Source organism: Pyrus communis, chromosome 16, assembly GCF_963583255.1.
Source record: "Pyrus communis chromosome 16, drPyrComm1.1, whole genome shotgun sequence".
Taxonomy (NCBI): domain Eukaryota; kingdom Viridiplantae; phylum Streptophyta; class Magnoliopsida; order Rosales; family Rosaceae; genus Pyrus; species Pyrus communis.
Genome location: NC_084818.1, coordinates 14,229,886 through 14,254,428, shown reverse-complemented (window position 1 = coordinate 14,254,428; position 24,543 = coordinate 14,229,886). Strand labels below are relative to the sequence as shown.

The 24,543-nt window shown below is 37.2% G+C and overlaps 1 protein-coding gene across 1 annotated transcript; it reads left to right on the top strand.

Annotated features, from left to right (window-relative positions):
* Nucleotides 1–19,536: 19,536 nt before the first annotated feature.
* LOC137720650 (uncharacterized) lies at nt 19,537–23,783 on the top strand. The gene is made up of 6 exons (XM_068459738.1): nt 19,537–19,970; nt 20,051–20,148; nt 20,887–21,704; nt 22,680–22,797; nt 23,064–23,407; nt 23,493–23,783. Exons 1-6 carry the CDS (start codon nt 19,664–19,666, stop codon nt 23,614–23,616), a joined length of 1,809 nt encoding a protein of 602 aa, XP_068315839.1. The 5' UTR covers nt 19,537–19,663; the 3' UTR covers nt 23,617–23,783.
* Nucleotides 23,784–24,543: the final 760 nt, after the last annotated feature.

The following is a 24,543-nucleotide window of genomic DNA, read 5'->3' as shown; positions in this document are numbered from 1 at the left end:
TTTGGCCATATTACTTTATTATTGATTTTTAAGTAATTATTATATTAAAAAAAATATTATTTGAATTTGTCTAATTTTCATAATTTGTGAGATATTGAGTGTATAAATGGAGGGTTTAAATTCTTTAAATGATGCTGAAGACCTCTACCAAAATATTTTAACAAATAAAATTTCAATTCAACAATTAAGTTAATTAGAGATCGAAATCAAAATGACGGTAAAGTAAATATGTGCGCATGCGAGAAGAAAAGTAATAGCATGAGGTGGTTGAATCATGTATTAGCCGAAAAAGGCATTTTATTCTATCACAATATTCCAACAAGAGAAAGGTTTTGATTTTAAGAGATGTTCTCATGCTCAAGCCTCCTAAGGTCACATTGTCCTCCAGTTAATATTTACACGTGATATGTGACAAATCACGTATTGGTGTTGGAAGCCAAAAGTAGGTTCTCCATGACCCATCTGAAGGTCAAGTGGTGCAGCCTAACAACATAATTACAAGAGATTGATTATTTTTTTCTATTGATCTTATTACCAACGTTGTCACAACGTAAACGAGGAACTATTATATGTTAATATTGACTTCTTTGAAAGTATGATTAATTGTAGTTTCAGTATGTTAAATAAAAGAAATAACTACCACTTAGTACTACGTTTTAGTGATATTTCTATTCTTTTGTAAGTAAGAAGTTTTAGGTTCAATTTTCGCCATAGGTGAATTTGAACCACATTATTGCTAGCCCATTGTGAGGCTAAGCCTAACCACCCCTCCCTTAGTGTAGATAATATCGATTGTTCCAAAAAAAAAAAAAAAAAAAAAGAGCCTGAAGGAAATGAACCTATCATAATTGTAACCACCACGGAGTAGTCCAGTGGTTGGGGATGAATTTCAGGCTTGTATTCCACACGACACGTCTTGGGTTCGATTCCCACCATTGGTGAATCGCACAATGATGATCAAGAGGAGGTTGAAATGCCTCTGTTAGTCTTCTCAGTCCCCGAAATAATGGACTACCATGGGAAAGCTACTAACTGGTCATTTTTTATTTTTAAAGAAAAACTCTCATAATTGTATTACCGGAAGAATTTCTAATTAAGAAATCAGCAAAAGAATCACCATTGGTTTTAATACTATCATTAAAATTAATTTGTACAAAATCTCCATTTAGAGGTTTCAAGCCATACTCTTGTTAATTTAATGAATAAAAAAAAAAAACCAGCCGAGCAAAAATCAAAGAAAAAAAAATCGCTTCTGCTAGCCCTTGCTTTTGGCTTTGGGGTCCACGACAATTTTCTTGGCAATAATTTTTGGTCCCTCACCTCTCTTCCTTTTCGTTTACTTTATTCAATGAAAAATCGTTTTTTAACCTACGCACATACGAACACAAGGTTTGGATCTAGTTATCATCTTCACCTTCGATGTGAGGTTGAAGCTAGATGTCAGATTGCATTCATTTAGCTAGTACAACATTATAGCCGGTGCAGTGCTATGGCTCTCAGATATCCAAAGGATGTGGAACAATGACATGATTTTATCTTTTTATTTTGTACACTGTTTAATAATTTTCAGGAATTGTGTTGAAGATTTGGTTTTGATTTTTCTCTTTAGGAGAGTTGGTTCAGTTTGATTTTTGTTTTTGTGTGCTACCTTTCTTTTGGATTTATGTGTGAAGGGTAGAGCTGTTTGATTTGCTAGATCTACTTGGTTTTCCAGGATCATGGTGGTGATTAGGTGATGCGATTAGACTAATGGGCATCGTACTCTCTGTCCCATTATGATTTGAGATTTTTGTTTTCACATAATCTCAATATAACACGAGATTTAACGATTTTATTGATTTATATAATCTTGCGGTTTCAGATGATCTTATCTTTCCATGAGTACTTGAAGTTTACTCATTACTTTATTACTAGTGATGTTTCATAACATGTATTTCTAATGTCTATTAATGAATGAATAGAATATCGTACTTTAAAAAAGAAAAAATTTAGTATTATTGTATGGTTTTAAAATTTTAATTAACTTTTGCTGGCCTCAAATTGTCCAACACACAGTAATAAATAATTCTAAAAACAGACAAGTACTTGAACCCACCAGTTGTCAGGTTAGGTAAGAACTGTCCGACTTGGTTAAACAAGCGGTATAAAATATTTCATTCTTTGTAAACCAAGGCCTTCCATATTTCTAGATTTGCAAACTGTGTCCTATGACATTGGAGGAACCTTATAATTGTTAATGCTGCAAAAAAGTGAAAATATGACAGATTATAGGTTCGATCTCATTTCATATGTCAAAGGAAAAAAAAGGCGTAAGTAATCCTCTCATTTTTTTTCCTAATAGAAACTAAATGTTTAAATTTTTAGAAATTTTATTTAAATATCATAAAGAGAAGTAACACCGTATTAATCAAGGCCGTCACAAAATTTAAACAACTCAAAAACATAAATTAAATCAGTTTGCTATAGCAGTAAGTCCATTCTTTCGTGATATGAGTAAGCATAATGTATTGTAATTTTAATAGATATGTGAAATGATGATGTCGCTATCATAAGCATAAGCACAAAGATTATAGTTAAGTGGGTGAACTAAACCGTTAGTATGACTCAATTGGGAAATTACTTTATATTAGACATGACATACATTTGTGGCCATAACCCAAGACTGACCAACCTCACCAAGTAAGTGGGGAATGTCTTTTGATATCAAGATAAATAATGTAATCCAAAAACCAGATTTTTATATGATTCCCTCGATCATACGAGATTTCTTTGTATTTTAAAGGGTTTAAGAAACACGGGAGTGAGTGAAACAGATTTATATGATTTCTAACCTCAACTTTCACTTGATATATAGTTTCTGACCGGTTTTGGTGCTCCAAAGTTCAAAGTGGGAGACCAATCCAGATAAAATCATAAAGAAAAGAGAGAGGATTTCAAGGATGATACCAATGTGCGTGGTTTGGTTAAGGGATGCCTAGCATGGCTTCCTAGTAGTTTTAGGCATTTCGCAACAGCGTAAGTGAGTTTAACTTTTACATACAAGAATAAGACACATTTAGTTTGATTCTTATATTATTTTTTTATTTTTTGGAAAACCTGAACGGTATAAGGGAGATTTTTTTTATAGCAAAAAAAGAAGTTACACCTAGCTAGAGGGAATATAAACCTCACTCTTCATAAAACAAAGACAATAAAAGAAGGGGGGAGATATGAAACCTATCCCCTATAAAACCAAATCTAAAAGTCTAAACTTACAAAACAAGCTGAGCAACACCGCAAAGTTAGGAAAAAATCTGGATGTTGAGATGCACAATAATTTGAGAAGCGGTAGTTGAGCAAGCCAACATAGTCCGAAAACAAAGCAACACGAGCTGCCGATGGAGGAGAATCATGCCAAGTTAAAGTTGGAGAAGTCAAACTCATGTTTGCAAAATTATCTACAACAAAATTTCATTCGCGATATGTGAGATGTGTAGAAAGTCATTTTCCGAATGCGGACCTAACAATTAAACCATTGTGTACGAAGAGGCAAAGGAGGATCAAAATCAAATGATTGAAGAGCAAAAATAACACTAGAGCTGTCACTGTCCAACCAAAGACAATGCTAACCCCGCTGATATGCAACTCTACACCAATAATAATTGCAGATAATTTTGCAAAAAAAGAGTTGTGATGACCAACCATTAACAGAAACCACCAAGAAAACTACCATGACAATTCCTAAAAAACTCATCCACAAGCAGCAGGATCAGGTTTCCTTTAGACAAACCATTTGTATTAAGTTTAATCCAAGGAAATCAAGGAGGAGACCAAGGGACAAGAAGGATGGTAGGCGCCTTGTGAGAGATAGGTTGGATCCTTAAAGAAGAGATGATTCGAGTGTCAAAACCTTGAGAGTGACCAAGAATAAATTTCCCACCATGAACAATCACAGAATTGATTGACATGTAGAGACGATGAAAATAGATTGGTAGACCTTAAAAAATAAACCTATTTCGAGCCTTCCAAATAGTTGTAATAGTAGAAAGACCCGCAAAAATCCAGATATTGTGCAACTGTAGGAAAAAGGGCTTGTGAACGTAGATATCCTAAAACACAGCCAACAAATCTGAAAGAGGCAAAAGGTACCAAATTGGCATGCTAACCACCTCCAAAGCTGTCTAGATATCTAACAGCCGAAGAAAAGATGAGTAGTATATTCTTCAGCATTATGACATAAATAACAAATGGATGCTAAAGAAGTGCCACCTCATTACAGCGCACCCTCAGTATGAAGTTTATCATGAAAGCCGTCAAGCCAAAATAGATAGTTGTGGTGGAATAAAATGTTGCCAAATAACCTTAACCCAAACACAATCACTATGTTTCCTTTGAATAAGCTAATAACCAGAAGAAAAGGAAAACTTCCCTGTAGGCGAAGGTTCCCAAATAAATTTGTCATCCTCGACATTTAAAGGCAAATGTAGACGTAAAATCTGTTGCACTACAGAAGGGAATAAAGTTATAAAATAATCTGGCAAAGACCAACTCTATGCTTCAATAACATCTGTAACTCGAGGAAAAACCTTAGGTGAAATGATCGAAGATAAAGAAGGGATAATAGTAGTTTCATCTAACCATTTGTTGAACCAAAAGGAAACTAACCTCCCATCATTAATAATCTAACGACTATTATTATTCAAAATTTGCACGCTTCAAATCATGCCACACAGAAGATTGTGAATAGATATTTTGGTTTTCGTAAGGTGAAAAAGAAAAATACTGATGAGTGAAGGAACTCCACAGAAAAGAGGATTGTAAAGCATCCCATCCAAAACTAAGCAAAGACGCCAAATTCAATGAAGCTAAATCCCCAAGATCAAGCCCACCTTCATGTGTAGGTATCATGCCCCGATCCCGACATACGTCCAAGATTAACATGTGACGTCTTCACAACCCTGTTTATTTATCATGTCTTGTATTTGAGACAAGACCAAAACTAATCAATGATTTAGCCACACATTCATTTACTTTTATTTCATGGCTACATCTAACCTTAGTGTTAGATTGCCTACGTAACCCAAGAAGGGATCAAGCTATTTGTAGTTCATCATTCACTAAACTCAGACATTTATCCTAGTGCATTCTAACAGGAAGGCATAGCATTCCTCAAGCAATTATTGGGACTTGACAAGCATAAATTACTAGATTCAGGGCTACATAACAAACCCAAATGACAATCAAGATTTCCATTTCATCCATCGCATAACTCACTATGTTTCAACTTAATACCGCAATCTATAGCATGTAACATATCAAAGAACCAACGAAGCACAATATTATTCTCTAGCCACATTGGTCAAATAATCAAATCATAATAAAAATAATCATATCCAACATCATTCCACAATCACTCCAATTAATCAATTCCATGAATCACAGATGCACGATATTAACATTTAACCACATTAATCAATCAAGAAGATCACATATCAATTCACGAAATTTAATAAAGGAATTCTACATAATTCCCTACCCGGATTCCAAGTAAAAACATAACAAATCTAATTTATAAACACAATGTCCACTGTGAGCAATTCCTATTCACTCAAATCTAGGGGTCGGACTAACTTTATGGAAGTGAGCAAGAGTAGGGATTCCAGACCACTCAATGGAATCCAACTAAACTATGGTCGCCTATCGAAATGTACCAAGTACAACTAATCCTCATAACCCTAGGTAGGCAGTGATCATCCATCGCGGATATACCAAGCGTGATCACCCTTAGAATGCGTATGGTCCCCCATTGTGGATATACCAAGCAAAACTATAGGCATAATCTAAGCGTGCAGGCAGTGATCACCTATCGCAGATATATCAAGTATGATCGCCCCTAAAATACGTCTGGTCCCCCATCACGGATATACCAAGCAGGACCATATCCTAACACTAGGTAGTAATCACCCATTGCGGATATACCAAGCATGATCACTCCTAGAATGCGTATGGTCCCCCATTGCGGATAAACGAAGCAAAACCATATGCATAATCTAATAATGTAGGCAGTGATCACCCATCGCGGATATACCAAGCATGATCACCCCTAACAATCCGTCATCGTAGATATACCAAGCAGGACTGTATCTTATAGCTCTAGGTAGTGATCACCCATCGCAGATATACCAAGCATGATCACTCCTAGAATGCGTATGGTCCCTCATTGCAGATAAACCAAGCAGAACCATATGCATAGTCTATTGTGCAGGCAGTGATCACCCATTGCGAATATACCAAGCATGATTACCCCTGAAATACGTGTGGTCCCCTATCGTGAATATACCAAGCAGGGCCATCCATGTACCACCATGGTGCAGCCAGATCAACACACAACCTATCCCTACCTCATCCCTTATGATTTACAATGTAAGCACAAGCACTAACAATTTATGCATTTCCCAAATATAGGTTCCAAAGCATTGTTTTGAGTTATTAAAACAAGAAACCACCACATTGATCAACTCCTATTCACAAGTGTACACAATTACTAAATGCATCGCTTTCGACTCTAGTCTTAATTAGATTACTTGGGACTGCTAATTCACACCATCAGATCCAAGTATTATTTTGATTAACTTGAAATAGCATGATCAAAATAAATGAAACATTTGAATGAAAACACTTCTAGACAAAGTGAAGATGCTGTTTACAAATATAGATGTACCTGTATATATAAGTTGTGGCAATTGGTACGTACATATTTCCAGAGATATAAGTAAGTTCATTGGAATATACATACATAGACATATGTACACGGTTACTAAACAAGAAAACAATTTTATTCCTTTCAAATTTTATATGTATATATAAGTATTCATTCAACTTCAGACATATGCAAAAGTTCTGATAATGTTGTGCCAATGAGACCTTAATAAGATATTCAATACATATAACAATTACCATATTTGCTTACAACATTTATATCCATAAGGAACAAGGCTATTGCCAACAAAAATGTCTAAATCCAATAGCAACAATCTAAAAGAAAACCATACATGCATACAGAAACTGTACATACATGTCACACCATCACAGAACATGCATACCAGATCAAAGAAGGCAACAGACTCTTAGCACAATTATAACAACTAACACATGGTATGATTTTGTAAAAATACAACTATAATATTATGAGAGTAACCGTTGAAAGAAAGTCATGCATCCCTTAATTAAAGAGCCTCCCATATAAATGTTGAGTGCAACCGAATATATCTTTGTCTCTATTTCTCTCATTGCATGTCGATTTCACAGTATAGTCTCTATAGCAAGAACATTCACAAAATCAATACTATTAGAGGCTATATTACCAGGTACAACAAAAGAACACACAAAAGGAGAGAAAATAGATACCATTACATATTGGAATGCTATTGGTATAATGGCCTTGTGGTATTTTTCTCAAATCCTCTATAACATAAAAAATTATAAACTTTTGGAAGGTGGTTTTAGCTTATCAAATAAGCCTATTAGAGTCATAATTCAGCTCTACTTTTCATCATAATTACCAAATTTATGATTAAGAAAAATACATTAAAAGCATAATCATATATTTCATATTTTTACTAAAAACTTGAACATGTGGTATAAGACCATGCCACCCATTGGCCCCATTCCAGCAGCTTGAGGTTGAAGAATCACTATTTTGCAACCCCATGCAACTCCCTGGATTCCCATTGCTCTGATCATGCTCTGAGATTTTCGATTTTCTCCCCTTCCCTCCCTGAGACTTGGAGTTTATGAGATAATGTGGGAGTAGAAACAGGGAGAGTTCCTGCGAAAGAGAGTGAGGGTTTCTTCTCTCCTTCCCCCCGAAGCTGAGAGAGAACCCGGAACAAAAGAAGGGCGTGGACCCCAGTGAACCCAAATAAGCAATAGATTTTCCTAGAAATAGAGGAATTTTACAAAAAATGCCCTTGACTTTAAAGTCCCGTAAAAACTTCGTTCTAAAACCAAATCTCATTCCGCTTGGGCCTACAGTGTGACAGCACGTCCAGGATTTTTCATACCGTAGGGGTGAAATGACGATTTTACCCCTAGTGTTTTTGTTTCGTTGTGTGGTCATTTTTGGAAATTCGTTGGCTGCTTTTGGACCACACACACACACCCACACTCATTCTCATCCTTTCCCTGTCCCGTATCCCTGTATCTCTCTCCCTTTTCTTCATCATATACGTACGGACAAGACCAAAACACTCAAAAACATTGTAGATCGAGGAAGAAAATCATACCTTTGTGTTCGTGAGCTTCGTACGAGTGCAACCATACCCATTTCAGGTAAGGAAACCTTTGTTTTCATGTCAAACCCGAGTATTCAATTCGGGGTACTATTCATGCACACGTAAAATCATGTGTTTTTGGGAATTTCAGGGTTGTAGGAAGCTTGGTGAGGTCCTTAGGAAGCTCAGGGTGGTTCGTTTGAAGGTTTTGGACGTTGAGATCGTGAGTTGCAGGTTTGGCCGAACTTGGTGAAGTTTTTCCGGTGAGATTCCGTTGGTTTTAGTGCTTGGAAGTGGTAAGGTTTTGTTCCTCTAGTTGTAAGCTTCATTTTGGTACCAATTTCATGAAATTTGGGTGAAAAATGAGTGAGAAATGAAGTTTAGAAGTTTTTCCAATTTTCTTGTGACGGCGACGGCGCTGGAGGTTAGCCGGAGAAGATGACGGAATATTTCGTCAGTTTGGACGGAATATTCCTAACGGCGTTAGGTTAACTTTAACAGAATCTGTTAGATTTAACGGAATATTCCTGACGCCGTCAGTGTGCCAGGCACGTGCTTGCACGTGGGCGGCGCGTGTGGCCGTGCCTTGGCCGGTGCGTGGGGCCGCGTGCGACGTCAAAAAATTATTTTAAAAATATGAGGATGTTCGTGAGGTTGAGTAGATCACGTTGTTGTATTCATACACCCCCCATTTGAGCATTGTATGAGAAGTTATTACCTAGTTTGGGTTATGTGCTTTAAATTAACGTTTTTTTAGTTGTTTCGCATATAGGTGAGACCTATCCCAAGGATGAGCACAGTCACTCGAGGTAAAGGGGTTACGACCCTTCTACATACCAGTGAGTGGGCTTTTGGTTTTTCGTATATACCTATATATTTGTGATTTTCCCAGAAAATGAAAAGAAACGTTTATATGTTTTAAATGCCATGCATCGTGTTTGCCTATTTAATTATGCATTAGTAGTGGTATATATTTATATGTTGGATGCTGCGGACACACAGGTAAGTGACAGGTAAGTTATGGTTTATGTTTGTGATTTATAGTGATGTGAGATGCATAGAGAGCTCATAACCTGCACCCCCGCTGTTAGTGCTCCTGCCCAGAGTAGGGCACAGTCCTTCACGTGATGTTCACCTCCCACACCACACACTCATTCTGGATCCAAGTTAGGTGCACAGTCCTGTCATACAAACCACTATAGGTGGTTCTTACTTGTAGGTGACCTGCGATTATTCGCCCAGTCTTCACGTGATCGTAACACTTGAGCGTATTTATTTACACCCAGTCCTATCGTACAGACCACTTTAAGTGGTTCCGACTCGTGTGTAGGTATAGCTAGTGAGTTGGAGACTTGAGCTCTAGATTCAGCCGTACAGGTCACGTTAGGTGACTCCGGCTGACAGATTACATTTCATTGATTGGCATTACCTGGTTTTCTTACATTTTATGTAGAGGTATTCGACATGGCATATTTCTGAGCATGTTTCCTATATGTGCATATATTCTATTTTTTTGGGAAAACTATACAGGTTTTACGGCGAGGGGTTAGAACATTTGATATTAAAATGATTTTTGAAAAGCTTTGTTTTTGCCCACTCACACTTTCTGTTTTGCGCCCCTCCATGTTCTAGTTTGGATTGCACTTTTGGTGGCTCTCAAAGGATTCTTGACATATCTGACAGATTATCACCAGTGTAGGACCACCTCTGGGTGTGTTTCGTTAGTGTTTGTTCCTCTGGACTGCACTAGGTCTTTTGTGCTCTGAATATTATTTTTTTCACACTTACGCTTGCACATGCATGTTATCTACTCAGTGTATAGCTTGGTTTTTATTTATTCGTACTTTTATTATTATTCTTAGCTTCCGCACTGTGCACATGGTTACATCATCTCCGCGTGACGGCCAGCACACCCTAATTTCGGTCGGGGTGTCTCATATAGGTTCCTCGTGATGACTACTAAAATATTATACTTACTGTGACTTCGTAAGGTCTATGAATTTTTTAGCAATCAATGACCAAAATTCGAATTTTGTAATTAGTTTAAGTAAAATCTAAAATTAATAAAATTAAAATATATTCCAGAAAATAATATAAAGTGTTGCTAATACATAATATGTCAATTACAATAGTGAAATTCAGGAATGAGATTTCACATTAGGTCCACGCACCATACTCCAATCAACTGTCATAATTGTTACTAGTGTGAGTTTAATAGACATAAGTGTTAGATAAGAATCAACAATAAATCAAAATATGTATATATACATATGCGTGTGTGTGTGCGCGTGTTGCATAAATAAATTCGAGATATATATATATATATATATATATATATATATATATATATATATATATATAAATTATATGCTAATCATCAAATAAATTACAACCATGTATATTGACAGAATCTGAATTAAACCAACTACTATCAAACAAACAAAATAACGATCGAGACTTCCGTGCCGCAATGTCTTTGAAACAAACTTTCTCCCCTACTCTGTGCTTGTGGTTCAATGGGTATCTGCTTCACTAGGACTCAACAATCAAACTAAGATTCTAGCACCAGAAAACCTGGTTTCTGGCATATTTCTTTATGGTTCTCTCAATAGTATGAAGAAAAAAAAAATTTCTATGTTCTAAATGCAATGCATATTAACCTATATATAATATGCATGCCTTTTCGCAAAAGATATGGATTTGTGATGTATCTTATGGGAGGCATCTGCTCATAAAGGGTGTGTTTCTCTAGTTTTCTTTCGTCATCTCAGACTTATAGGAAGGGATGAGTCATTGAATTTAACCAAATACATAAATAAATAAAATTAATAAATAATTATTAGATTTAGGTAATACTAGGAGACTAAATTTGTAGACTAAATTTTGTAAACTAAATGACATAGAAGTTGATGATTGGATTTTTACTTAATCTTTGATAAACGTGATCATTCCTATTGGTGACACATAATTTAGTTTGTAAATATTGTCTATAAATTTAGTCTCCCTAACATTATCCTTAAATTTAACATTTGAGCCCGAATCCCAAGGCCCATCTTTTGATAATTTAATTATATATATAATTATCACACCCTAAAGTCCAAACTCAAAGTTCAAGCCCAATTTTGCTCTACATAGCCAATCTTTCCAATCACTTTGAAAAAAAGACCTTGGAAAGAGGGACTTGATGTTATAAAGTGCGAAACTTTCCAACTTGACCGATATGGGACAAATATTTAGAAGGGAATTTATACTCAAAACTGCAACAATAAGTTTTATGTATTAATTGTGAGATCCATCTAATTTCTACTCTACTATGTGGTTACTCTCTTTTCTTGCTAAAAAAGTGGGTCATCTATTGTATAGGAATCAATATGAGTTTAGTACGTTGAACTGAAAAATTTTGCATCACTCTCATAAAACTTAAACTTTTCAACTCACTGTAGAAGTTTGATTCCTATAAAATTTAAATCAAACTCAGCATTTCAGGCTTTTCAACCTATTGTGAAAGGCGCTAGATAATAATGCACACAAGCTTCACATTTCACATTCCTTGTGGCAAGGGCCTAAAGACAAATTGGCACTTTAGTTATTGGGTGGATGGTAGCAAAGGTCCTTGAATTTTACCTTATGTTTAGTTTTCGTCCCTAAACTCTCATATTAGTTACTTTTGTCCTCCAACTTAATTATGCGCTGTATGAGTGATCATTCCATTAAATTTGTCTTCTTTTCTATCAAATTTAATGTATAGTGGTCATTTCAAACGAAAAATGACACACCCCGATCGAGATCAGGGCATGCTGGCCGTCACGTGGAAGTAACGTAACCATGTGCACAGTACGGAAGCTAATAAAATAATAATAAAAGTACGAATAAATAAAAACCAGCTTTACACAACGTAAGAACATACATGTGCAAGCGAAAGTGTGAAAAACAAAGTTCAGAGCTCGAAGACCTAATGCAGTCCGGGAGAAATAATGCTACAAAAACACACCCGAAGGTGGTCATGCACTGGTAATAATCTGTCAGATGTGCCGGGGAAATCCTCTGGGAAGCCACCAAAAGTGCTAGCCAACTAGAACCTGGAGGGGCGCAAAACAAAAAGTGTGAGTGGGCAAAAATAAAGCTTTTCAAAAACCATTTCATAAATAAGTTCTAACCCCTCGCCGTAAAACCTGTATACTTCCCAGAAAAATAGAGTATACACACACACACACACACATATATATATATATATATATATATAAGTCATGCTCAAAAATATGCCATGTCAAATGTCTCTAAATAGAATGCAAGTGCTCAGGAATGTCAAATCAATGCCATGTAATCTGTCAGCTGAAGTCACCTAACGTGACCTGTACGGCTGAATCTAGAGCTCAAATCTCCATCTCACTAACTGTACTTGCACACGAGTCGGAACCACCTAAAGTGGTCTGTACGACAGGACTGGGTGTAATATAAGTACGCTTAAGTGCTACGATCACATGAAGGCTGGGCGAATAATCGTGGGTCACCTACGAGTCGGAACCACTTAAAATGGTCTGTACGACAGGACTGTGCACCTAACTTGGATCCAAGATGAGCGTGTGGTGCGGGAGGTGAACATCACGTGAAGGACTGTGCCCAACTCTGGGCGGGAACACTAACACCGGGGGTGCAGGTTATGAGCTCTATATGCATCTCAAACCACTACTGAATATAAGCATAAACCATACTCACCTGGCACTTACCTATGCGTCCGCAGCACTAAACATATATATATAGGCTATTAACAATGCGTAAACAAACGGCAACATAATGCATGACATAAAAATGTATAAATGTTTCAATTCATTTTCTGGGAAAAACATAAGTATATAGGTATATACGGAAAACCAAATGCCCACTCACTAGTATGTAGAAGGGTCGTAACCCCCTTGCCTTGAGTGACCGCGCTCGTCCTCGAGATAGGTCTCACCACTTTCAAGCACTAAAATCCACGGAATCTCGCTGGGAAAACACCACCAACTCCGGCCAAGCTTGTAACTCACGATCCCGACGTCCAAAACCTTCAAACAAACCACCCCGAGCCTCCTAAGGACCTCACCAAGCTTCCTACAAGCTGAAATGGGTATGGTTGAACTCCTACGGACCTCACGAGCATGAATATGTAATTTGTTTCCTCGATCTGTGAAGGTTTGGATGGTTTTGATTGTCGTCCGTACAAGAAGGATAGAAATGGGAGAGAGAAAGGGCTCGGGACAGGGATGCAGGACAGGGAAAAGGGTGAGGGGGGGTGTGGGAGAGTGTGTGTAGTCCAAAACCAGCCAAGCAACACCCAAAAACAACCACACAACGAAACAACCATGCTAGGGGCAAAATCGTCATTTCACCCCTACGGTACGAAAAGTCCAGGATGGGTTGTCACAGAAAAATGTAATTATTTTTAAAAAAGAAGAGCTTGGATCCCTTAAGGTTGAGGAGGAGTTCCTCCTCAAAATATTTTGTGTCCTATTCATAGAATTTCATGCTTATGATCGAAGCCGTTCATATTATAAATCACTTAAAGCTAAGATCATTTAGTCAATCCTTAAGGAGTTTCGATTAGAAGTACATAGTTTTGTGAATAGGCAACGAGGTATTTTAAGGAGGGTTCCTCCATAATCCTTGAGGAGGCAAGTCTTTCTCTTTAAAAAAAATTATTTTCTTATTTTTTGGATGAAATTCCTATTTTATCCCTCAACTTAATAAAAAAGTTGACGGAGTTAATGATAATGACTACTAGTGCAACAAATGACATAATTGAGGATGAAAAAATTATTAGTAGAATTCAGGAACGAAATCTAAATTTCTGGTATAAATTAGGGACATTTGCTACAATTTAGCCTTAATTATTTATCACCTACCATCATTCAATTAACAAAGAACTTTAAGAAAGAAGAATGATAGGAAATGATACTCCCACTTGCTCCTCTACACATTATTTTTATTTCTGGGTTATCAAAATAAAATTAAAGGACAAAATTAAGAGCAGGTTGTGTCTCAACTTTGATTCTTTTGTTGTTACCTTTTAGTTTATGTTGTTTATGATTTTTTTTTTGTTTTGTTTTTTTTTTTTTTTGGGTATAAAGGCATAGTTTTATTGGCAACAGAACTTTACATAACAGAGGCCCAAAACATATATACAAGGGAAATGTGGGCCATCCAAAACAAAACACCAAGAGCCCAATCATGAGATTAGGCTTAGAAACAAAAGCAAACCAAAAGAGCCTTCTGTAACTGTCGCCGCAGTAGCACCTCTCGATCATCTCGAACCACCAAACCCATCCAACGCCATAAATTCGACCAAACAACACCACAGAGATGGAAGGAAGGAAGGAAGACTCCATCATCCAACAAAAAACTCATCTCTGGTTGCAGCCACCAAGTAAAAGAAAACAAAGAAGTCGGTGGGATTCCCACTAGCGACCTTGCCAATGATGGCAGACCAAGAGAAGGAGGTGGTGCAAACACCCAAGCCAGTGTGATCACCGGAACTTTACACACCCTCTCGATGTACCACAAGAAATCGCGGTTAAAAGTGATTGCAAACCGGATTTGGAATGATATTGGTGAAAGATGAAGCCAAGTTAGAAAGAAGGGATGAGTGAAGATTGAGGGATATCATGAATTAGAGAAAAGAAGGAAATGGTTCTGAGGACATTGATGATTAGGATTTATGGTTTGTAGGTTGGAAAGATCATTCTGGAGGGAAAGGCTAGCAAGGGGGAAATTGTAGCAAAAGGTAACGAAGAGAAGAACAAATTGAGAGCATAAAGAAAAGGCTGCCACCGACCCTAGCCATAGCTAGGGGCCAACGGCTGAACGAAAAACCTTAATTGGAAACCTTCACACAAGTGGTGAGAACAACTCTCAGGGAGAGAAAAGTATTACTGTGGCCTAAATCACATGTTGTTTCTGGTTTGGAATTGCTTATTTCACTTATTTTACCCGCGCTAGACGTCAACTAATCATTATTGCCTTGCATCAAATTGATACCAAAGCTGAAGCAACACTTCGCTCCATATCGTGGTTGGCCGTGGTTGAAGTCGAGGACATGGAAACCAAACCCATAAATAACATAGATGGCTAAGATGCGGCGCCCTTCACATGTCATTCCCTCTCCGACAACTCCTTCCCCCATTCATTCCGAGTAACCCACTCTTGCCCTTATCCCCATAACTCACCCGCTCCCCACAAGCGGTCATAAAAATATACAAAACTTAACCGTTAATTTAGAGTCTGCTTGATAACACTTACATTTTTAGTTTTAGTTCATTTATCGTTGAAAAAATAGGACGTGAATGAGATAGAAACATACAAGGAAATGCATAAATAAGACAAAAAACTGGAATAAAAAAACAAAAAAACTATTTTAAGAAGTTTTCGCTTTACAATTTTTATTTCTACTCCTCTCCCATTACCCTTCATCCCACCTTATTTATCTCAAACAATTGCCCTTCTCCGACCTTTCTCTTTCACACTTTCTTAATGTATGTCAAGCACAAAAAATGAAATTCAAAAACTAAAATAAAAATAATTATCAAACAGCTTCAAAATGGATGAAAAGATGGGTTGGGTACAAAGTCCAACAAACATCTCTAATTTCTTTGTTATAACTCCGTTTTACGAACAATTTTCTCCTACACGCTCGTAGTATCGAACTTCATCCATATATGTCAAGAAATTCAATAAAATATACGAGGATAAAATACGTCCTCGTAAAATTACGTTCAATCAACCAGGAGCATTTTCCACTTATCGATAAATTTTCTACATTTTCATATATTTTAAATTTTCTAGGGTATTACATTCGACCCCCGTTAAAATAAATCTCGTCCTCGAGATTTCTACCCTCGAATAACTAAAAAGGAATTAACGCTAATTCCACCATTCCATGTATAGTGAATAAAATCATAACATCAGTCTACAATTTTATTCAAGCCCTAGAAATAAATACTTCCATGAAGTAATCATTTATACTCATGTTCCTACCATGCTCATTGGTAGAATAAATATTGGAAATTCTAGCCATACACATTGGCAAAATAATACCAAACATCAAGCCATAATTCTCAAGGCCTAAATAAATACTAGATTATCAACCACATCTACCGTTGGTTAGATAAATACTAGCATCATAATCACAATCATGGGTAAAATACTTACCATCATTGCCATATTCATGACAAAACAATTATCATAAATTCCTAGCCGTAACCATCGTCGGCCAAATAAATATCAAAATTTTAAGCCAAACTCATCAGTGGCTAAATAAATATCACAATTTCAAGCCAAACCTTTAGAATTGGCAAATCAAATATTAGAAATTCCACCCAAAATCATTGAAATTTCCAATCACAATTATTGGTAAAACCACTTACCATCATTGGCTATAAGTAGCCGTTACCATAATTCTTCCTCAAAATTTCTAGCCACAAACACTGGTGATACCAAACATCAGAAAATTTTGCCATATTCATCATTGGCAAAACAAATATCATAAATTCCAACCAAACCATCATCATTGACCAAATAAATACCAAAATACCAAGCCATAATCATCAATGGCTAAGTGAATATCACAATTTCAAGCCAAACCATTAAAATTGGCAAATCAAATATAAGAAATTCCCACCAAATCATTGGAATTTCAAATCACAATCACTGGTAAAATCACTTACCTTTATTGGCAATACACAGCCGTCACCACAATTCCTTCTCAGAACTCGGGTGCCAACATAATCCAACCTGATGATCGGTCTCGCAGCCGATTACCCTTACTTCAATATGACCACAATAGCATGAAGTAGGGTAACAAGAGTGTCCATTTAATCTTACACCATAGAACCAAGTACCCTCCCCACATGATATGGTACAAGTTCGGCCATGTAAGCCTCCAGAGGTTTAGGGGATCAAAACCTAAGGCAGCACGCAGTGCCCCTCACTCCTAGTAACTCTCAATCTAGGAGTGTCCATTTCCAATGGCAATACCACATGGACTATCCCTCAGGAGTAGTCCGGCCGTATAACACCCTCTGAAGGTTTAGGGAATCGAAACCCAGGGGAACCTCACCGTCCCTTTCACTCTCAGGCCATCCAAATCATCCATGGAACCTGCATTCACAACTCAGAGGAACCCGTACTCACAACCACACAGGTGAGTAATCCACAATACATAACATATTCATAGAAATTATGAGATATTGCAACCACAATGCAAAACATAATTTCCACTAACGAAATTCCATAATCTCCATGGAAATTGCTCCAAATCACAATGCACATCGTAAATGTATCTCACATATGTATATCACATGGATGTCACTTTAATCACAAAAATTATGAAATATTGCAACCACAATTCATATCACATGAATGCCACTTCATTCACAAAAATTATGAATTAATGCAACACAATGCATATCATAATTCACACCAACGAGAATTCAAGAAGGTTGCATAATATGGAGCAAGATCATTTGCTCTGACTTTGTAACGATCCAAAAATTCTTATTTGGAAGCTAAAATCCGGTAATAGGCCAAAATACATTCATGACCATTTCCCACGCTATTAACCATAATAATTTCTTTCCTTAGACGAAATCTAGCACAATAATAAATTTGGATTATTTTATGGCTGCATCTAACATCTTCGTTAGACTACCTACGTACCCTATGAAGGGATCAAGCCATTCGTAGTTCACAAATTCAATTTCTAACTCATTTCCAAAATCATTCAAGTGACTAACAATCACTAACTAAGTTCAAACAAGCAAGTCACACAAATTGTATATCAAATATAGATTCAAAATATCGAAATTAGCTTAGAAAGGCATCGTCAGCTCACTGTCCACGTGCCACCACGTGTGGCGGTTTCCGGTGAACGGAAACTCCAAATGCTGACGAACTCTAAAAATTACCAAATTTTACAAGGTTGTAGAGTTCAATGAGAGAAACAACTTTCATACCTGGGCTGAAGTCCAATTCAGTCGGGAAGTGGCCGGAAAATCCCTCTAACCGCCGAAACCCTCAATTTGGGTAGTTGTCGATTCACCACCAAAACGAACTCTGACGCCTCATCTAAGGCTTGGGCCTTGTCCCTGGGGTTGAGGGGAGTCTTTTGGTGGTGGTCATCGATGACAATCGTTGTCGGATTCATCGGAAAAAGGATAAAACCACCGGGACACCCGTGGGTTTTGTGGCTTCAATTTGTGAATTTGGGTTAGAAATCTAGAAATCTAACACCATAGAGACGTTGGGCTCGACAAGAGCTTTCCATAGACACCTGAACCACCTCGAATAGAGGTCGGATTGAGAAGATAAGATTGGATCAAGGAACCTGGTCGGGTCGGTTGCACGGATCCAAAAGGATCCGGTGCTCCCTCACCTCCCTTCTTTCTCTCCCTTCTTCCTCTGCCCATTAGTCCTGTCCCTTCCTCATTTTATCCCCCGCATCCCTCATTTTATCCCCTGCATCCCTCATTTTCCCTCTCTCTTTCTGCCATCTGCTAGCTTCCAACCTCATTTCTTTTATTTATTTATTTTTTTCCAATAACGAAAACATCTCTAATTTCTTCGTTATAACTTTGTTTCACGAACGGTTTTCGCCTACACGCTCGTAGGATCAAACTTCATCCATATATGTCAAGAAATACGATAAAATATACGAGGATAAAATACGTCATCGTAAAATTATGTTTAATCAACGAGGGGCATTTTCCACTTATCGATAAATCTTCTACATTTTCATATATTTTAAATTTTCTAGGGTATTATAGATTACATATATTTTATAATCTTTTTAATACAATGAAATATTTATACTAAAGGGTGGGGGAATGCATTGGTTGTCAACTCGTCATCCACGAGATTCGAACTTAAGAACTCTCATTTACAAGTGAAGAGGAATATCACTAGACAGTAGTATTAAATGACACATGTATTTATACTTTTAAGTAGGTTAATTAATTAAGTTTTTTTCCTTGTGAAAAGTTTATTTATCATAACCCCATTATTACAAAATCTTGACTCTGCCACTGGATAGAATCACTGGCATGTCTGAGTAGCTTAATATGATCAGAGATGTTGAGTTCCTGACGGACTTTTCAAATATATGATCCGTCTAAGAAATTCTAAAACATCACGGTCCCACGTTAACGTCTCAATTCAATTACACAATAACATTTACAGAAATTTATACATGGGATTATATTATTCAACCGAAACAATGTAATAAAAAGAAATAAACTGTTTTACGTAACTCTCTCTTTTTTAATTTGGGTTGAATTTTCAATTTTCAGACCCCAAAATCAGAAAACGCAGAAATTGAATTGCCATAGTCACCACTCACCAGCACAGCATCCAAGTCGTCCCTCCCTCTCTCCTTTCTCTAAATGGCTCTACTCGGGGACGACGGTCGTGGTTACGAACTCGCCTGCAAACTCGAATCCTGCAACGTCTGGCGCACATGGCTCGGCGATTCCACCTACGCCATCTTCGCCCCCTTCCTCAGTTCCACTTCAACCTGGGAAGCTTTCATGGACTCCAAATCTAGGCCTCATCTCCATCTCCAACTCCGTGCTCGAGCTCTTCTTTTCGACAAGGCTTGCGTTTCCCTCTTCCTCCGCCCCAATTCCTCCTCCTCCTCCTCCTCCTCCTCCTCTTCTTCTTCAATCGCCGTTTCCAAGCTCAATCCCAATTGTGAGTTTCTGAGTCTCTTGTTGCTTTCGTTTCGGCTTACTTTCATGGCTTCTGATGGCTGCCATTGCTTTTGTGTGCAGATTTGCAGCTCCACCTGGACGACGTCTACTTCACTCTAGATAATTCGTCGCAGGATGGGGTGCAAGTTCAACAGCGTGACGCTTCGGTGCCGTCCAAGGTATGATTTTCGAGCTTTCGTTGATTGTGCCGTGAATGTGTTAGTGCAGTAATCTGAAATTAGTTCATGGATTTTGTATATTTATGCATTTTCGAATTTTGTTATAATTTTCTTTATGTGAAGTATGTATGGAATCATTTTTAAGAAAATGTGGAATTCACTCACCTCGTTTGCATATGAATTCCACGTTTTCTTTCGTGTGTTTCAAAAACTTGGCTACTGAGAATTCGATGGAAATGGGTTATAAAAATGTCCTCAGATTTCATCTCGCAGAATTCGTATGGATGCATAAGTGATTAGTTCCTCATCATTTAGCAAATGCGCCAATTCAGTTGGCGAAGTTTATTACCTGGTGTACCCAAAACAATATGAACTCTAGAATCTAAAAATGCGCCAATTCAGTTGGCGGAGTTTATTACCTGGTGTATCCAAAACAATATGAATTCTAGAATCTAAGGGGTTGTTTGGTATCCTTTTTGGATCCAATTGTTTGTTTCTGGACGAATAAGTGTTAAGTAATTTAGCTGCATTCATTATTTTTTAAAACAAAAAATGGGATCCAAGAAGGGTACCAAACAGGCCCACATTCTAGTCCAACCGCGATACAATTATAAATTGAACTGAACTAATGAACTTAAGTCAAAAGAAATGTGGGAGGAAACTTAAGCAAAAAGTTAGAAACAGAACCTGTGGAGACTGGAGAATTGTTATATATTTATAGTGTATGACTGTTTTCAGGTTCAATCTAAAGCAGCTTTTGGTGCTGGATCAAGATATGGAGAATCTGAAATTGATAACATACCATTGAGATTCAAAAATGGAGAGCTGCCTGAAACATGGTATAATCAGTTTATTGAGAGATATAGAATGAGCAAACCGTATAGGTTGTCTTCGGTGGAGCGAGAATCAGAGAAACGTACCCCAGAGGAGATGTCTGCTTACCTTAAGCTTCAGGAGAGTCATAAGAAAAGATGTGTAGCTTTCAAAGAAGATCCATATATGGGATATGGAAATCCCATCCAAGATGCATCACACATGAAGCCAAGTTCTCTTTTAGATGGTAGTAACTCAGTTGATAGCGAAACATCTTTTTTCCCGGAAACAATGTTTACATTCAACTGTGTTCCTGATAGTGCACTTCCACCTTTGAATAGAGTGGATGACAACAAAAAAGTGGAATGTTATGGAGTTCTTGATACATTGCCTCAGATAATGACTAGGAGTCCCGTTATGCTTGAGAGGCTTGGCATCAGGCCTGAATACCTCAGCATGGAACAAGGAGGAATCTTACATCGCGGAAAAAATGCTTCTGGAGGGAACAAAAAATGTCTTAGTCAAGAGCAAGCAACACAGTTATCTCAAAAGGTAGTAGCTAGGATGATGACAAATATTGGGTTTGAAGGTACTACAGAAGTTCCAATTGATGTTTTCTCTCAGTTACTAAGCTGCCATATCCAGAAGTTGGGTGGCAGCTTGAAACTTCTTGCTGATAGTTACAGAAAGCAGTGCTCAGCCCTTGAACTGCTAAAGATGTTCCTTCAAACTGTGGGATATGGGTGAGTTTACGGACCTAAGGTTATACTTTTCTCTTTTTTGTTGAGATTTAGTCTTATCTTGTGGTAGTTTTCTTAAAAATTACTGTCACATTGTTGGTTCATGTGTTAATTTATTTATGATCTATTACTTAAGCTGGTATGAATTCTCCTGGGTTAGAAAAGAGAGGAAAATGATTGTTCAAAATAATATGATATTATAGGCTCCGGATTAATGATTAAACTAGCCTCTAGCCACACACCTATGAGTGTAGCAATTGGCTCTTTTGTATTTTATTTTTAAAAATTGAATTTAGACGTGTTTAAAAGATTAAAAATAAAAACAAAAATAGATGTCGGTAACTACTCCTCCTGTATGTGAGGTAGTTTTGATTTGAATTTTACAGTTTGTCCGTTCTTAATTAAATTGCGTTCTTTAAAAATTTAAAGAAGGGAGGGGCATTTTTTGTAATCATGAAAGCTCCCTTTTTGCCTTCTCACTTTATACAGATGAACTGCTTCCAGGGTGTTAATCACGGTTTTAAGAGTATTCTACTTGAAATTTGCTGCAGACACTCATCTTAGCAGCTAATAAATACTACTGAACTCATCTACGAGACTGAACCTTTTTTCTTAGGCTATGGGGAATTTCACCTTGCCCATGGCCACAGTCAAGCAGACTCTAGGAGACTGAACTTAACAATCCTAAATAATCTCATAATGGAAGATGCCTTGTAAATGTTAAGGCGATTATATCTTTTTAGCACTAAAGTAAACTAACAATAGAAGGGCTATGACCGTTAACATAATTTTAAGAATGGGCTTGTCTGTGACTTTGAGACTAGCAGAGTGAAATCTAAGGACGTTAGGTTTGGACTTTCAATTTAAACTCTTCCCTTCCATTATCAACATTGTATTATGTTTGTGCAAATTAGTCACATGTAATAATTCAAGTTTCTAGTGTATCCATTACTTACGTGTTTTTGTTTTTTCCACAAGTAATTTTAGTGCTCTAGTGGAGCAAGTCAAAGATGGCTCCAAGAATTTTCAGCAAATTCACGGAATCCAGTCTCAGTTGCAGCCACAGCACCAGAATCTTATTCGACTACCCCAACAAGTATTGATAATTTCAATTGTTTCCTTTATAAATTTTATATTTTGAACCTGATCCTTGTGTATACGTTATTTATGGATCGTTCATGGGTTTTCTGTGGGGATGCTGTACATATTTCCTCAGTTTCCCAAATAGCTTCTGAAGTTTATGGAGTTGTAGGGGTTTTCTAGTTTCGAAATGCTGATCTTTTGCAGAAAAAAGAAAAAGAAAAAGTTGATCTTTGCATAGTACGATATTATTAATAATGGTTTCTTTTATTACATTGTTAGGTCCGACAAATGCATCCACAGGTGCAACAAATTGCCCATTCCAAAAATGTGCCTTTTCAGCAGCCGCAGCAGTTAGAAAGAATGCGAAGACGTCAACCATCCACTCCTCGCATGGGTATGGATATGGAGAAGGACAGACCAATGGTACAGGTCAAGATTGAAGCCCCATCAGAGTTACCCATGGATGGTAATGCCTTCAACAGTTTGAATAGCAGACATCCACAGATGCAGTTCAGGCAGCAGCAAATTCCTCCAATGTCGAATCTTACAATGTCAAATGTCCATGCTCAGTCGGGCAATCAATTTAGACAGATGGCTTCCCAAATTCCTCAAGTCCAAGCACAGTAAGGAAAATCTGAAGAATAAAATTATTAATTGTCCATACGAGTAATACTTCACTGACATTCTGGAACTTGCTCATGTGTGCAGGAACATGAGTGTTCTGAGGGCTCCACCCGTGAAGGTGGAAGGATTCCAGGAATTGATGGGCGGAGATGCTTCATCAAAGCATGACTCCGACGAAAATAGATTGACCTCTCCCTCAAGTAAATAACTTGCTGCGTCTGAACAGTCGGTATAAACTTCTACCTTATGTGCTTGCTACCTGTTCTGACCCTCAGTACCCTCTTACATCTGTTGTAAAAGCTCATTTTGTATGCTAACCGTTGCTTGACGCATATATAGTTTGATGACGCTAAGGAATTTCTTTTAGCTCTGTCATTTTTATCTCGGTCATCAATTGTTTGGAAAATTGTTCCTCTCTTTTAATCGCTTATTTTTTTTAGTTTTATACGTACGCATAAGTGATAGTTTCGGTTAAGAAGCAAAGGGAGTTCAATTTCAAAGTTGTAGTTCACGATATTTTGGTTAACTCGAAGTCGTTAAAAATGATTAATTTGTGTGGTCCAGTTAGTGTCGACTAGAATTCAGTAGGTTAACACAAAAGCGACAACATGAATACTATGGTTAACACAAATTTCGGTCCCTAATTACAGGTTAATATCAAAGCCTTAGGGGATCTTTTCCCTTGGATTCTCAGTTGTAGGGGTAGGCAACGGTTATGGCGGGCGGGTAACTGCGGTTATTTATCTATAACCGTTTATTTTCATACTCGCATAATCATTTCCTCGTTGGGTAATTGCATAAACGGTTAACCATATTCATAACCGTGCACCCATTTAACCGTAACCATTTACCTATTTAACCATAACCGTTTACCTGTTTTTGAACCCGTTTATTCTTTCTTTACCCATTTACCCTTTTTTAAACCGTCTACATGTTTTTTTCATATCATTTCCATAAGAATGCTTCTTTTGTTTGAGTATAATGGGGAGATTGAAAATTTAGGGTTTTTAATTTTACATATATTAAATTAAATGGGTAAATGGATACCCGTTATAACCGCGGGTAATACCCATAACCGCTCATTTAAATTTCATGGATAAACGGTTATACCAATAACCGTTTGTTCGTCTAAACG

What these genes read in the sequence shown, in the direction of transcription:
- LOC137720650 (XM_068459738.1), top strand. Translation starts at nt 19,664, where the DNA reads ATGGCTCTACTCGGGGACGACGGTCGTGGTTACGAACTCGCCTGCAAA. An exon ending in TTCCAAGCTCAATCCCAATT is followed by an intron (nt 19,971 to 20,050) that starts GTGAGTTTCTGA and finishes TTTTGTGTGCAG; the next exon opens with ATTTGCAGCTCCACCTGGAC. An exon ending in CTTCAAACTGTGGGATATGG is followed by an intron (nt 21,705 to 22,679) that starts GTGAGTTTACGG and finishes TTTTTCCACAAG; the next exon opens with TAATTTTAGTGCTCTAGTGG.